The following is a 16,892-nucleotide window of genomic DNA, read 5'->3' as shown; positions in this document are numbered from 1 at the left end:
AGGGAGGTGAGGGTGAGGGCAGCAGTTTTAATTGAACTTCCTACTTCCAGAGGCAGCAAAGGGCTTTCTTTGATAGCAGCTGCCACCTGATTACTGAAAGGCTGCCCCATTCCCTGGCATGGGAAAAAGCAGCCTATCAGTGATTGGGCTCCCCTAGGGGTAGAGACCTAAGCAGCAGCTCTATCACCTATAAATGAATGGTTGCTCACAGTCTTAACATGCAACAACTTCTAGTCAGTCAGACGAGCCATATATCTCAAAATAATTGACTCCATTTTCTACCTCTGCCAAACCTGAGCCTAGTGGGAGAATGTAGCGCACCACACTGCATCACATAAAAAGGCTACTAGTCTACACAAGAAGGCTACTAGATGGCTCCGAAGCCTTTCCATTTAAAGTGCTCCTACCAGAGGAGAAAGAGGAGGAGGCTTTCAGGTATGTTTCAGGAACAGAACAGAACAAATAGCGTCTCTGGCAGCAACAACAAATTCCAGTGGCTGGACAGACATCTAAAATTAAAGATGATCCAAAGTTAAATAACTATAAACCTTGTAGTATGTTCTATTGTGACTTAAGACAATTATTTTAATACCCTTGTAACAGGGCATGCATTTATATGAATATTTTTTCCTATAACCCTGTAACTAGAGACCTACCAAAATTCTAATTTTCACAGAAACAGCAAATTTGGTGGGTCCCCTGTGAAAAAGGATGGGTATTGCAAAAAAGCTGGAAAACAGCCAGCAAGTGGCGGGGGGCAGGGGAAGGGAAGGGACGGGACCTGAAAACAGAAGAAAGAAGCCCTGGCATCCTGAAGCATGGGGAGGGGGGCGTGGGGGGGAAGAGAAGAGATTTTTTGTGGTGGAATACGGCAGCCTTCCTCATGTCTCTGATTATCCAAGGTGTCCCACTCCAATCAAAGGCATGGGAGGAGCTCGCTGTGCTCCGCCACAAAAATGGCAACTGGTGCCACGCTCAAACCACGAATCAGGGGTCAGCCCTTGAAATTAGATAGGTTTCTACCTACAACACTTAGTGCAAACACTGAGTGGGGAGGGGTCAGAGGGGAATGGGATTTTCTGACTCTTAAATGAGTAATTTTTTAAACAACTGACTGATGTGTGGCCAAGTGCTCAATAAAGTAGCCTTCCATAAAAAAACTTTAACATAATCTACACTATTAGTTTAAAGCAGGGCTGTTCAACTGGCAGCCCACAGACTGCATACAGAATGCGAGGGGTTAACATGTGATCCGTGTGTTCCAATGCAGCTGCCACTCCATCTTGAAGAAGCAGTGGCCAGGGTCTCCCCTCCCTCCTCTGGCTTCTGGTTCCTGGGGTGGGGCAGTGTAGTAGGAGAGGGGCAGGCTGCCTGTGCAGCAGAGGAGGGTGTTCAGCTAAGTGCTTGGAAAAGGACAGGGAGCATGACTGTGCATGGTGAGGGAGGAACTGGGTTGTATGAGACATGGGGAGGCTCTGGGGAGGAGTGGGGGGAGCCCCCAGGGTATGTGACCCTGGGTCTGTTTCCTCTCCTGCATGAGGTCCCCAGCTGCCCAGAAGTTGGGCAATGCTGGTTGAGGATTTCTGTATCAAATATAAAGCAGTAAGGTATATACTTACAGATCTCTTTCCCAAAAGATGCTAAAATCAGCCATAATTTAATAAATACATAATTTAATAAAAATCAACCACAAATTAAATGTAAATAAAGTGAACCCAATATTTTAAAGTCCTTTGCTTCCTTTCCCCTTCAGTAACATGCTAAATGAAGCAATTATGAACTCCTGGCTTGAAAAATTTACTGTGTCTAATTTTAGGACGCTGGGCTGCACTGATTGTTTTTTTTCCCTTTGCTAAGAAAACTCAGCATTATAAAGGATGTGGAGAAGCTTGAGAGAGTCCAGAGAAGAGCCACGCACATGATCAGAGGTCAGGGAAGCAGACCCTACGATGACAGGCTGAGAGCCCTGGGGCTCTTTAGCCTGAAAAAGCGCAGGCTCAGGGGTGATCTGATGGCCACCTACAAGTTTATCAGGGGTGACCACCAGCATCTGGGGGAACGTTTGTTCACCAGAGCGCCCCAAGGGATGACGAGGTCAAATGGTCACAAACTACTTCAGGATCGTTTCAGGCTGGACATAAGGAAGAATTTCTTTACTGTCCGAGCCCCCAAGGTCTGGAACAGCCTGCCACCGGAGGTGGTTCAAGTGCCTTCATTGAACACCTTCAAGATGAAACTGGATGCTCATCTTGCTGGGATCCTATGACCCCAGCTGACTTCCTGCCCTTTGGGCAGGGGGCTGGACTCAATGATCTTCCGAGGTCCCTTCCAGCCCTAATGTCTATGAAATCTATGAAATCTATGAAAATACACAAAGAAATACGAGCAATGATTTTATTTCAAATAAACTTAAGAAAACCTTTTCTGTTGGGAGCTAATATGAAATAAAGACCTTTTTTGTTTTATAACACAGCAGGTAAAAAGCTGAATAGAGGGAAACAGATTTCAGCAACTTGCAGTACATACTGCTTGATTAGTTCTAAGCTACTATACTATAAAGCATTTAGTATAGTTTAAAGAACCCAAAGGAATATTCCTTCTCTACTTAGACTGTCAAAATACCAATCTACTGATGCTTCTGAGAAGTATTCATAAATGACGTACAAAAAAAAGAAACCTAATTTGTTCCTTTTCTCAAAACCCAGTAATCTATAAAAGATAATGCTGTCAATCTGGGAACAATGAGAAAAATACATAATGGAAATCTCAATAAAGCCTAACCAAGTCTCAGTAGTACCAGAATTTTTTTTTTTTACATTTCATATAACAGGATTAAAAAGGTATTTGTCTTAAATTCCATTTACAAAAGAGAATTAAAAATCATAGGCAAGCTAAAAACTGCAAGTCCAGTTGACTCAAATTTAGATTATTGCTAAATCATATGCAAAAATATACTTAGGCTGGGTATATACACATGTTCAAATAATCTGGGAGAATTCTCCCAGTTTTGTTCTCCCAGTAGAAAACAATCTCCTCAGAAAGCTCTGTACAGATGAGGGACTAAGTGCTGGCAGTCCATAACAGGGGAGTAGGGGCTGTCAGGTTTGTGATGGTGGAGTAGGGGGGATTGAGGAGTGAGTATGAGGTCTGGGGTTGGCTGTGGCTGATGTAGTTATAGTAATGTAGCTGTGAGAGTCCAGGAATTATGCAAGAGGAAAAGATTTCTGGGGGTGATATCTTCGGACCACTGTATAGTTGAAATACATTTAAAGGCTTGTCTAATTCTAAGACACACTTCATCAGAAACCCAACTCCATCCCAAATATGCAGTTGGTCCAACGAAAGATATCACCCTAAGAAACCCTTTGATCTTGAAATCAGTAGGAAATGCTATCAACATAAGATTGTAAAAATGTGGAACTGATGATTTCACATACTTGGATGAAAGACTAGGGAAGGCCTGTGCCTTAAGAAAGTTTTAAGAAGTTTAATTTGATGCCTTTTCTTGTTTTATTTGAAAGAGGGAGGCCACCCCCTCCTGGGTATACAAGAGTCATTAACTTCATCAATCTCTTGAGTATTGAGGATGAGAATTTCTCACACCGTATTTACTATACCAGCAGATTTCCTTACATGAACAAACAAACAGTTTAAGTTTCTTGTGTCTTAAGAAAGGTCAGGCTTCTTGGGAAATTTAATTGCTACTCTAGATTACAGATGCTGCAGACACTGTGGGAAACCTCCAATGTATTACAGAACTTCAGGGGCAACAGATGGACAAGGTTGGATCTGATGAGCATGAGGTCCCCCCACTAAATTGCTTATTATCTTTAGTCTCAGCCCTGAAGTCTAATGAAGCAAAGTCCCTCCTCTCATCTAGTCTACCAGAGGCTTCAGAAAATAAAGCAGGATTATAGGATGGAGGGTACTGTGGGAATACTCCTCAGCAGACATGAAAATATCTCCAGTAATTTCTGTTTTGCCATTCATTTTTTGTTATGGAAATAATTTAAAATGCAAGCATTTAATGAATAAGAAAAATAATCCGCTTCACCAAGTGATCTAATATGACATTAAAAATAGATCACAGTGCTGGGGAACTTACAGACTCCTTCCTTCCCATAGTTTTGCTGTGGGAACGAGAACGGGAGATGGTACTGAAAAAGGAATCTTTCTTGGATGCAGACAAGGGAGGAGACCCCGTATATTCACGTCCTCCAGACAAGCTCTCTGTGCTTGGAGATGCGCTGACATTCTTTGAACTTTGGCCTGTAAAATAAGCATACAGTGGCAAAAAATTAACCATCAAACAATCACTCTGTCCATCAGTTACTGTCTCTCAAGTGATGCTCATCGAGATACATCTATAGATCAACAGAGGATGAGATTTTGCATCCTTGCCATGTGTGGGTCTGCATGCATTGTGTGATATGGAGAGAAATATGCTTTGACATATAGATCTCTATATATTTCTAATGAAAGAGAATAGAAAAATAATTCTAGACCTGAATCAGCATAAGCAATATTTAGTGGTACTGTAGCAATTTGTTCAACTCAGTTAAAGAAAATTAATACACAATACTTAGCCTTATATAGGACTTGTTTATATCACAGAGATGAACATGGAAAAGGATTTAACGTTTAATGAATCCAATACACTAAATTGTAAAGAAATACTTTTGTGATTCATTTTCTTCTCAGCTTCCTCTATTGTGACTTGTTATCCATAAATGTAGCTCAAATCCTAGAACTGAGATTGAAGAACCTCAAAGAAAGGAACTAACAGTTACTTGAACATGCACTTTAACTGATGCAATTGCAATTGCCTTTTCTTTGGCACAGGAAGCCTAACAGAGAAGACAGCTGAGGGAGCTGATTTCTATAAATCAGCTCTGTCAAAGCCTCCCCTTCATAAATATTATAAAGCTATTTGTTCCACACTAATGAAGCACCAGAGGGCTGCTAACTAAATATAAAAAGAAAGTCAGTTTTTCTCTTTGATATTTTCCATCCTTAAAGTCACTCACTTTCCATCACGTGGAACAAAGGTGCAGAAAAATGAACAAACTACAGAGAGGTAAAACGGAGAGAAGACTTACCATAGAGCAGATGGCAAGTGATAATTGCTCCTTTACTTAGTTACCCCCATGGTAAGAGAAAACTAAACTGGGACAGTTTACTAAACTGGTCTAAGTTTGCTCTGGTTTAGTTTCTACCTACCATGAAAGTTAAACGTGGGCAGACTGATACTGTTCACTGCATGGTGGTAAGTTTCTGCCCACATTTAACTGACTGTAGGCTACTCGCTTGTCCACATTTTTAGTTTCAAGTTCCTTATGTCTGCAAGTGTACTTTCCTATAGAAAATAAAACAAATTAATGACATGATTGAAGAAAGATTGAGCATGTAAGCTCCTAGATCTGCCCATGTTAATTGAACATTGATAGGTAGATCAATGTTCAATTGATCTACCTACCCCCCCCCAAGTCTTCATTCATTAGAAACTTGAAGCCTGTGCCTTTCCCGTGTCCTTTTCCACTCAGAATATTGAAAAAATAGTTGAGAATATACCCAGAAAAATTACTGGGTGACTCATTTGATGTTGATACCTAAGATGAATATTTTTTAAAGTAAAATTAATGTTAAAACATGTAAACATTATTTTTTTCCATTGGAAAAAAGTATTATAGATTTTTCACTTCCTAACACTTGATTATCTCTTTGACACACAGAATTCCAAGTTCTATACAATTTTTGTGTTCTGAAGTAAGAGAGACAGCTAAACGTCCCCTGTGCACACTAGTTGAGATATTCTTGGAATTACAAGAATGGCTACTGGCAGTTTAGGTCACTGTAAATTAGTCAACTGAGGTTTTGTTTTAAATTAAAATGCTATTTTAATAGTCCCAGAACAAAAAAGTCCAACAAACAAACAAAAAGCCAAAAAACCCCCAAAACTAACAATTAAATAACATTTGTTTTCATTAACAGAAAATGGATAATTAAGATTGAGGGAAAAATCAAAGATAGGTTTTTGTTTTCTTAAAAAAAAAAAACCCAAACCCTACACAACAAATTATACAAATAATAAAGCCATTTCACTGATGTAAGTGGGAACCCAGTCTAGTATATAAGGATCACATGAAAGGAAACTTAAATAATATTACAGTGGAAAAAGGAATAAAATGACACATGAAATTAAATTGTTTTTCACAATTTCTGTGATTTGATTAGTTTTTTAATTATATATATATTTATTTATTTATGCATGCTTACCTCTGAGTTCTAAGTACACAATTTCAGTTGTATTATATGGTCAGATATTCTAATTCCTAAATACATAACCCTTTTTATAAATTTCTGACATCAAAAGTGATCCATGCAAGTAAAGTGACCCACATATACACATGTAAAGTTATCCACTTTTTTGATAATTTCTTTTCCAATCTGCCTTTGGTTTTATAAACTTTATTGGTGTTCCAGCAGCTCACGTCTATTACATTTTCACATGCACTATATATAGCTGCATACAGCCACTAGCATTGTCAGTATTTTGTAATGGTTGATGCATAAACCATTTTTGAATATATTACTTAACTCCCTCTCTGTGATGAGTTACATTCTCCCCTTCAATATGGACTGTAGTTTTACCCCTTGAAATAGGATTCTGTAGAAACAAAATATAACAGCAAACTAGAAAACAAAGGCAGAAAAGGCTGTGGGAAACAAGGAAGAGATTAAAATGCTAAGAAGCCACATGGTAAGCTAACAACAGAGTAATCAAGATGAAAAAAAACACAGAATGTACAAGCCTACTTTTTATTATGTATGTGAATGAACAAAATACCTTAACACTGTGCAGTCATCTACACACTACTCCTAGAATGAGATCCGACATTGGGGAGTCTCATGCTTAGCTGGAGGCCACTACAGAATTGAGATTAAGCATTAAGTCAGCTATAAAGAACATTCTGATGCATGCAGTACCTGCTACATTCCTAAATTCATATAGTACTAATTATATACATGTTTAGATGAAATTATAGCTTTATTTGGGTTCATATCTTTCCTTTTAAAATAGATGTGGTCTTGAAAAATGAAAACAGTGAAAGCAGTATTTTAAGAAAAAACCATGACATTCTGTGCAAAGAACTATCCAAGACACCAAACACATCACAGAATCAGCTGATGAGTAATCAGGACACAGACTGATATGAATTTTCAGCGAGTTTCCTGGCTGTAGGAAAGTTAGCAAGAAATCTTCCCCTTGTGCCCTTGACCTCCACCTGCCCCCCACCCCCCGCCCCTTCCATCTCCTTTTGCCTGCTTCCCTAAGACTCCCTTGCATCTCTCCCACCTTTGTCTGATTTCTGGTCTCCATGGTTCCTTTAGATCTGCCTTCTCTCTGCCTCATGCCCCTCATATGCCCCTGCCTCCATCTGCCTTCTACTCCTCAGACCTTCTTGTCTCTCCCTTCTGTCCCCATAGTTCTTGCACCTCTGAATTTTCTGGTTCCTTATCTCGATCTAGTAAGTAATCATTGCCTTGTTTGAAGGCAACCTTGCTTCAGCCCCCACTTACCAAGTGAGGGAAATGGTTACCATCTTTGCTGACCTAATTATTACCTGTAAATGCCACAGGGAAATAGCACACACCAGACTGAGGGGTGCCAGAGTTCCTTACTTCCATAGACAGTAATAGGAGATGGTGGCCATTTTTGGTAAAGGCAGAAGTATACAACATTAAAGGAAGAAATTATGAAAATCCTTTAAGGGATACTCCAAATACTATGAAATATGATAAACAGTGTGATATGGCAATACTGTTATCCTTCCAGTTGCTTAACTGAAAGAGGAGATGCTTTAGGTAATATCTTCAATAAATCAATATATCAAACTTCTTATGCTAATTCTCTAAAATAGAAAGTGCTTCAATGTGGTACTGAACTAGAGGAAAAGGCACTAAACCAAAATCAGTACAAGAACAAGAACTACAGAATAACACACAAAACAATCATAATGGGGAAAAATCGTGCTAACAATACAGCAAAGTAGGATTTAGGCAAGTCATTGCATTTTTTAAATAATAAAACACAATAACTTTGGCCTTCTGCATTGAACAATCACCATAAACATATGGCATGTTCAATGAAATTAGAAAGGAATGAGTGAAAAAGTTTAGATCTGAAATTTGGCCTCAGTTCAAACTTCTTGAAAATTCAGCTCATTTTGCTCCAGGATTAATGTTTCATTTGGCTCATTATGAATTAAAGAGTGGGTGATTGAGCATTTTCTAAAAGACAATTTAGTCTCATACTTCTCTCCCTCCTCTCTTCCTAATTAATTGATGTATTAATTTTTCATTGCTTTTAAAATGTTCTTCCTGTCAATTTGACATAAAATAATCATATTTAAATATTTTTGAGCCATTAGGAGTGAGTAAAAATAACTCTGAAGCCTGGTGTGTAGGTCACTAACCTGCAGCGTTGCCAACCCAATAAAATTTTACTGACAATCCACAAACTAATTATTGACAATCAAACTATTTTTACTGACATATGTTTTATATAATGTAAATGCAGCCCTTGAGACAGGCCCAAGACAGTAGCAACAAGGGTCAGATTAAAAAATAGAGGTTTAACACCAACTTTTACCAGATTTATTTGACTGCAGCAATGATTTTAGACCATGCTACCACCACCACACCAAGGGACTCTCTATACACCCCACACTCTGAATCGCACTGTGCTGCCCCCACCCTAGCCCACCCTGCACCTTACCCCAACAGGCCCCATTCCCCATCCCAACATGAATTCCCCAGCCACCTCTCCCCCTCCCAGCCCTCCAGCTTTATCCTAGCTGCACCACTGCTCTCTGTCCCACTAAGTGGCTCAGACTGTCCAGGGCTGCAGAGACCTCCATACCTGAGAGGTGAGCAGCTGTTACTGTCAGGTGACAACCAATGAAACAAACTGGGAGCACAGGGCTGGGGGTTAGGGGCAGGTGGGAGGGGAAGGGACCTATGGAGGTTTCTGTGAGCCACAAAGCTCCGATGGAGAGCTCACTGCAGGGTGCTGCACTCCCACTCAGATATGAGATAGAACTGTTGCTTAGTTTTTTACTGGCAGCTCCATTTAAAATTTTTTTTTTTACAGACTTTACAGACAAGCATTTTTAGCCTTTTTTCTTACAGACTGCCCATAAATTTAAAGACAGTTGGCAACCCTGCTCACCTGAAAGGTGGGACATTTGGATTCCTGTTTGAGGGAATATTTAAGAATTTTATACAAAGTGCCACTGTGTCAACAGAGACTGAAAGCCCAAATTCGTCTGCAAAACACTCAACAGTATGGTACTTAAAATCATTCACAGAGGAGGCTAGAGCTGTGAGTTCAAAGCATAAGGCAGAAAAGGGACTTGAATCAAGGACTCCACCATCCTGGACAAAGTGCTGACACTTTTGAAACTACTGGATAAAAATAGACAATCCTCACTTTGCCCAATCACAGTTTTGTGAATATACCCTTGAAAAGATACCAAACCAGCTGACAGGTTTCAGTGAATTTCACAGAATTTGCAAATAATTTTGAGATAACCGAGACCATATTTTTGGCAATATATTTACCCCCCAGCTGGAAGCTTAAATTTTGAACATAAGAATAACTTTATATAGTGAAAGTGAAATAGGAGACAGAATATGAAGTGAGAAATTGAAGGCATGTATATATGTATGTATCCTGTAAAAAAGTAGACTAAGCTATTTGCTATTGTATTAGGAGGAATAGCCCATTATTGTTCAGGATAAATGAAGCAAAGAACACATATTAAGAAGCAAGTAATGTTTTATCTTAATCTATACATCTCCATTGCATGCTCAAGTGGTTTTAATGACAGTAGTGAACACTGGGTGCACCTACACATGCAATTAATCTGGCTCAATAAACTCTGGAGCTGTTTCAGATGGTGTCAGCATCTGCATGTACACCTGGGACCAGCAGCAGCAGTCTGACCTGGAGTGGAGCATCTCTGGGCTCACAGCAGGCTCGGGGCAGAGGCAGTGTCAGGGATGGCTGGATCACAGGAGTGCTATAGTGTGGAGACATGGGGCAGGCAGCCTCTGCACTTTAGAACCCTTGTGCCCCAGCCAGCCCTTGTCACTGTCTACATGTGCGTTTCAGGGCACGTAATTAGTCTGACAGTACTATCCTACGGTGGAGTTAATTTACTGAGCCCTAATACCAGTGGCACTTGTAGATGGTGATGCTTTATTGTGTAGCTAATTAATCAACTCCACAGAAAAGTGCACGTTTAGATGTATCCACTGTATGTAAGCAAAGGATGAAACACACAACTTTGGGGAAACCACCAATATAAGTAGAATGTGATACATGGCACTTTGAACATATTACAGGAAAGAATCCATAGAAATAATAATACAACAGTTTTAATCAAACCCAAATAACAGAAAGGATTAGTTGTAATGAAATGAAAATATTTTTTGTTTTCACAAAACTAACCCAAAATACAAAATAACAGAAAATGAGACAAGGTAATATATCATTCTTTTGGAGAGAAATGTACCAATAGAAAGCTAAATTGCAAAATCAAAACGACAGCTTGCAGAAAAGATGAAAATAAACTAGTACTTAAAAAATGATGTTCCTGATGTGGGGGAGGAAGGAAAAACAAACTTATCTGTAACAAGGAGTGAAAAGGACAAGACAAAAGCAGTGCTCTACTGAAGAATTAATCAAATGAGATCAACAAATCTGAATACTTATTGCATATAAATGACTAACAAACATGTCAAATAAAAAAAAAAAAAAGCTACCTGGAATGTTCTGAAAATGAAGGCATGAAGGAAAATGAAGAAAACCTCTAAGCAAAAGTGATAACATATGAAATTTATCTGTATGTCCTAAGTGAAAGCTGATACAGACACCAGAACATGTAAAAATGGCTCTCTACAGTAGAATTTGCACAAATTTTCAGCAAACCTAAGGAAAATTATCACTATTGCACTATGTCACTCTATTGCACTATGTCTATTTCATTCCTGTGGACACCACTGTGATTCTGATTGTCATCTTGGAGAGAGAGAGAGATCATGAATTAAAGGTAGAATACCACATACTAGATATCTCAAACTGAGTGGTAAGGCACAAATAATTAAGCCAAGTTACTGCCAGCGACCAGAGTGATTGTCATAACCTTAACCACAGAAAACAAGAAATCAGAAAGACAAGTCAATCCAGATGTAACATGTTCTGCCACATCCAAACAGCAAGCTACTGTGCTGTTAGTTTAAAATTACGGGACAATTGCAGCTCTACTAATATGTTTTACCAGGGCTGTCCAACTGGCTCATGTAACCTGAGAGGAGACAGCATGTGGCTTGCAGGGCCTGCAACCGCCACTCACCATGCTGTTCAGTGGAGAAGAGTCTAGGAGGGGGATGTGTGTTGTTGGCTGCTGCTGCCTGTGTAGCAGGGGGGTGGGAAGGATACTGGGGGACTACATGGTGGCTGGTGGTGAGAGGAATCACAGGGCGTTCACTCTAGCCACACTGTTGGGAAGAGATAGGAAAATCCTGGGGTCAGGTCACTGAATCATATGGCCCAGGCAGTGTGTGGCACCAATGAAGTTGGACGCCCTGCGCTGGATGCCCTACACTATGGAAGTCACAAAAACCTAATGATAGATTTGTGTAAATGACTTCCAATTTATTTTAGTATTGCTCATTTTATTTTGGAAGCATACTCTCTACACTGCACAGCTCTGAGGACCTCAGCACAGTAAATGCAAAGTGACAGTTGAGATTTTGTAGTGGGTTCCAAATGATTCAGCCCACTTTCCAAGTAGTGTCACAGTGGATGCTCCCTCCAAAATTGTTAACCACAATGAGAACATCTAAAAAGAAGCCTATAATTTGGGAATATCGCATTGAATCAAAGCAAACAAAAAATGAACAAAACCCTTGCTGCCAAAATGCGTGAGGTGACAAACAACTACGTATAGCAACTAGATTACAACACTACCAAAACACTGCTGTGTAAAAAACAACACTGTGTAAAAAAGTACTTTCTCTAGTTAGTTTTAAACATGTCTCCAACTAATTTCAGAGGGTGCCCCCTATTTCTTGTATTCTGGGACATGGTTTAAAACAGAGCTATTTGACTTCACCTGCAACCCTTTGTGATGTTATATCAGTTCTCCCCTAAGCCTTCTCCTTTCCAAACTAAAGATCCCTAGCTTTTTTTAGTCTCTCGTGGTGTGACAACTGCTTCATCCCCGTGATCATTTTGGCTGCCCTTCTCTGTACCTACAATCTCTTTGAGATGTGGAGACCAGAATCGTACACACTATTTAAGATGTGGGCACACCATGAATTCGTCTAGTGACATGATTACGTTCTCTGATTTGTTTTCAATTCCTTTCTTTATTATGCCCACCATTTTGTTGGCTTTTTTGGTCATGGCCACAAATTGAGCCGACGTTTTTAGGGAACTATCTACAATGATACCAATATCTCCTTCCCAAGTTGTAGCAGCTAGTTCAAAACCTAGCACTGGGCACATCTACATGTGCATTTACATCGCATTAAATTTACTGTGCAGTAAACGGAAATAGGCTGGCATCTACATGTGCAGGCATTAAAGCACATTGACACCATGTGGTCTGACTTGGGACTGAAGTTAGTTCCAAATCAGCCCCCCCACACACAGTGTTACCGTGCAGTAAGGCATCTACACCTGAGTTATTGCACAGTAACTAATTGGGCATACCTGCATCATGCCAGGTGACCATATTTACTGTGCACATGTAGATGTGCACCCGTACTGTGCAGAAATTTAGGTTACTATGCAGTAAATGTGCATGTGTCAACATGTCCACTGTGTACTTGTAGTAGAGGTTATTTCCCCCCCCATGTGTATTACCTTGCATTTTGAAGTTCAATTGCCATTTTTTGCCTACTCCCTTAGCTTGGTGAGATCTTTCTGCAGGCTCCTGGCAGGTTGGGATTTTAATATTTTAGTACTATCTGCACACTTGGAGATTTCACTGTGCATCCTCATTTCTAGGTCACCGATGAAAATATTGAACAAAACTGGGCCCAGCACAGATCCCTTCGGGATCCCACTTTTGATCCTTCCATCCTAAAAATGACCATTTGGCTCAACTTTTACTTCATATATTTTAACTCTCAATCCACAAAAGAACCTTCCTGCAAATCCTGTGGCACCTTAGCCTTTGGTGAGAGACCTTGTTGAAAGCTGTTTGACTATCCAAATATATTATGTCAGCTAGATCCCCTGTGTCCACATGCTTGTTAACACCCTCAAAGAACTCCAACAGACTGGTAAGGCCTTTACCAAAACCAAGTTAACTCTTCCCCAAAACCTTCTAGAATAAAAGCATGCATTAGGAGGTCCTTAAATCCTGCATAAAACCGACTTAAGAAAACTCAAAGTAAAGGACTCAAATGAAAGTTATGAGGAGTAAAATGCTATGCAATATTGGAAAAAAGGAGTCAGTACACCAACATAAGCCATGCTTAACATGGTATACATACACATGGATGTATGTATCACAGATCTGCTTGTAGTGATTGGGTATGCCACTTCAAAAAACAAACTACTACAGCTGTGACTTTCCAGGTCAGAAGCAGCAGCGCTCCTATAACACGCTAATAATTGGCTACTTGCCTGTTGCTAAAGGCATCTGGTGTTCTCCTGGTCCTGCTGCTTCCACATCTATGGAAAAATGGGAGATATAGGAGGGGGGAAAGCAAACATATAGCATCATAGCTGGTAATATTTGCAATAAAGAGTTTGGGTGTGGCTGTGACTGCATTAAAGACAAGAATGTAAGTACTTAAAATTACTTTAAATAATTTGGAAGCCACTGGAAGGATTGTGAGAGTAAGATGGGAGTGCCACATTCAAGAGTGAGGAAAAGAATTTTAGTGCCTGGACTTTTTAAAGGACTGGGGAAGAAAACAAGAGTAGTTATAAAACTAAATAGAAGGAGGTTGTGATTAATCAAAAACACACTTACACAAACACACCCGCCCACAAAGATGATTTGTACAGATGATTTCTCTCTTACTACTTGACTTCCTTTCCTAATTGTTCTTAAATATTACACAAATTACAATTACCTTCTCTTTACCAATGCTGAAATTGGTACAAAGTTCAACTCAGTTCTCCAGTTTATTTAGAATTTACTGTATATAAACTATACGGGAAAATGATATTTTAGGCAGTGAGCATTCTCTTTATTTGAAGAGAGAGTGCACCAGCTTATCACAGAAGATTTCCAGCCCCGGACACCTTTGCCAAAGATTTCCTTGATGAATACATTCAACAAAAACAGAAACTGATAGTTAAGTTGTCCCCAAACGGGGAGTGTGAAACTAATGACAACATATAAGGCAAATATATGTTTTGGCCAGGACAGAAGCCAGGACACATTGAGAGTAAACCAGTACCACAGCCAGGACTGGCATCAGCGTGTCATAATGAAGTGAAGGGAAATCTCTTTTCTTCTAAACAACAGTGCCACTTACTGGATGGACGATGACAGTGAGTTAATAAGCACTGGAAATGGAGACACCACGGATGAAATCGGTGGGGTGTCCTTGACAGGCCAATGATAATGTTGCAGGCAAAGAAATACTATGAGTTGCCATAGCAACTGTACCTTGGAGGGCAGTAAGATTCTGGGCAGGAACAGGCACCTGAGCTTCGCTGCCTGTAACTACATCTCCTAGTAAACAAATAAAAACATCTTAGGATTTTTATAACAAATATAACTCATTGAAATAGACACCTCTAACTCATAGTTTTGTTGAAAGATGCCAATTTCAACTTCATCTAACAGAAAAAAAAATATTGTGAAAATCCATGTAAGAATTGCAAATTATAAATGGGAGGTTTTAGGGAAGAAAAGTGCATTATATACAGTTTATGTAGAAAGAAAACCACTCTGCTATTACAGAAAAATGAGAAATTAGTTGCAGTCTAAAGGAAATATGAACAATCAAAATTAATGAGGTACTGGCATTTGAGATGGATAGTACAAGTCCTTCCTACTATTGGAGTTTCATATTTCATTTACAGACAGCATCATTTTGTACTTAACTAAAAAAATGCATGCTTATCATTTCAACCAAAAGTAACACGCATGTGTCAGTCTGCACTTTATTCTATTCACTACCAACTAGTTCTGTAAAAAGGGAAAAACCTGTTTTTGCCTCAGAAATAATACACTTCTTTTCTAGATACAGATCAGCAAACATATACAGCAATTTTAAAAAGTATATGATAAGTGACATTTCTTAAGAGCACATTAGATCATTTTAAAGATCATGTTACCACAAATACTTCAGAAATGTCAACACAAAAACAATCAGCAGTCTGGACACACTTTAAATAGCTGATCTTATTTTTGGAAGGATTTCATTTTCAAATTGGTCCTCTAATATGTCCTTGTGATAAAGAGGCATTCAAATCCAAAGCCTTTTGATTCAAGGACCCCAGAAGACAATTGCATCTTCTACTGTGGTTGAAATGACAGGGAAAAAGTCAACAACCTAGGAAAGAAATGAAGGAAAAACTCTTTTTCTTCTACAAACACATCACTAGCTGGTAATAAAAGAGCATGAGGCTTCTGAGCAAACAAGAAATCCTGTGAGAAACAGAGGGTAACAACTTAAACACTTCTTTTTCCAGAGGCATTTTCATCACCAATTTGTTTTCCCTCAAGGATAACAAGCTCAATATATAGTACATTGAACTCAAGATTTAAATTTAACCTCTATGTCTATAAAGTGCTTCACTGTGTAAAACAGAAGAATATTTTAATCTTTATGCTGTCTGTATGTTACCTTTCACAAAGATTAGACAGTAATATAGTCCAATCTTCTGCTGTACTGAAGGAAAGGGTAAATGGGATTAATTCATTATTAGCAGAAACCTATTTTCCAATTAGATGACAGTCTCAGGGCCATTGTTCAACTATGGTTTGGAATATTACAGATTAAACTGGAATTGCTGGCCTGTAATTTTTTAAAAAAAAATCAGTCTGCATGAATTTTCTCCACTTATCTTAATAGCATGCGTTTCCCTCAAATTCAGGGCATTATAAAAGCTTTAAAATGAAGAAAATAAATTAGTGATCCTAAAAATCAACTGCTAATAAAATAGGAGGCAGGGGCACTTTTTTAAGCATAGTATCAGCTACCTTTAAAGGTTGAAGCATCAAACATAGACACTTTTGTTACTGCTGCCACTGCTAGCTTATAAATTGTCCAGCAGAGGCTGTCAAAGTAGAAGGGTGATGAGATTTAGGATGAATTTATCTATTAAGCCTGCAAAATATTTTGCTATCAATTACTGTCCCCCTCTCAGCCCTACAATGTAAAGCAATCTGTCTCACCTTCATGCATATAACCTACAATACATTAACCTAAATCAGGGGTGTTCAACCCCAGCCCACAGGTCAGATCTGGCTGGTGGAGCAACGTTATCTGACCCACAGAGCTTCCCCAGGGCCTAAAAATTTGAGAACAGGGGAGCAGTGCCAGCCTTAATTGCTGCTCTCCTGCTGTTAAATTTCTGGACGTATGAGGAGTCCTGCAGGTGGATAGTGTGGCTCCACATGCTACAATGGGCATACAGGGCTGGGGGAGCATGAGGAGGAATCTGGGCAGAGTGGGTGGCACAAGATGGGATCCACATGCACAGGGCCCGATCGGGGCATTACCCTCATGGATCTGGACTGTGCAGTGGTTCCACCCCACTCATCCAGCCTGCAGGGCCAAAATGTTAAGCATCTGATCTAAATGACTGACACAACTTCAGTTCTTAAACATAAAAGATTAACCGTGAC

The 16,892-nt window shown here is 39.4% G+C and overlaps 1 protein-coding gene across 7 annotated transcripts in view; it reads right to left on the bottom strand.

Annotated features, from left to right (window-relative positions):
* TBC1D5 (TBC1 domain family member 5) overlaps window positions 1-16,892 on the bottom strand; it is a 519,218-nt gene that overhangs the window by 58,715 nt on the left and 443,611 nt on the right. For 5 of the 7 annotated variants that reach the window (XM_025198935.1, XM_025198937.1, XM_025198936.1 and 2 more), the window contains 3 exons: window positions 14,703-14,768; window positions 13,706-13,753; window positions 4,106-4,269 (listed from right to left, as the gene is read on the bottom strand). In XM_025198935.1, the coding sequence (XP_025054720.1) occupies window positions 4,106-4,269; window positions 13,706-13,753; window positions 14,703-14,768 (278 nt within the window). The remainder of the gene's footprint in view (window positions 1-4,105; window positions 4,270-13,705; window positions 13,754-14,702; window positions 14,769-16,892) is intronic. The other 2 variants (XM_014517945.2, XM_014517952.2) reach the window with 2 other exon arrangements.

This window comes from Alligator sinensis, unplaced genomic scaffold (assembly GCF_000455745.1).
Source record: "Alligator sinensis unplaced genomic scaffold, ASM45574v1 scaffold29_1, whole genome shotgun sequence".
NCBI lineage: Eukaryota > Metazoa > Chordata > Crocodylia > Alligatoridae > Alligator > Alligator sinensis.
This window is presented reverse-complemented; position numbering and strand designations above follow the sequence as displayed.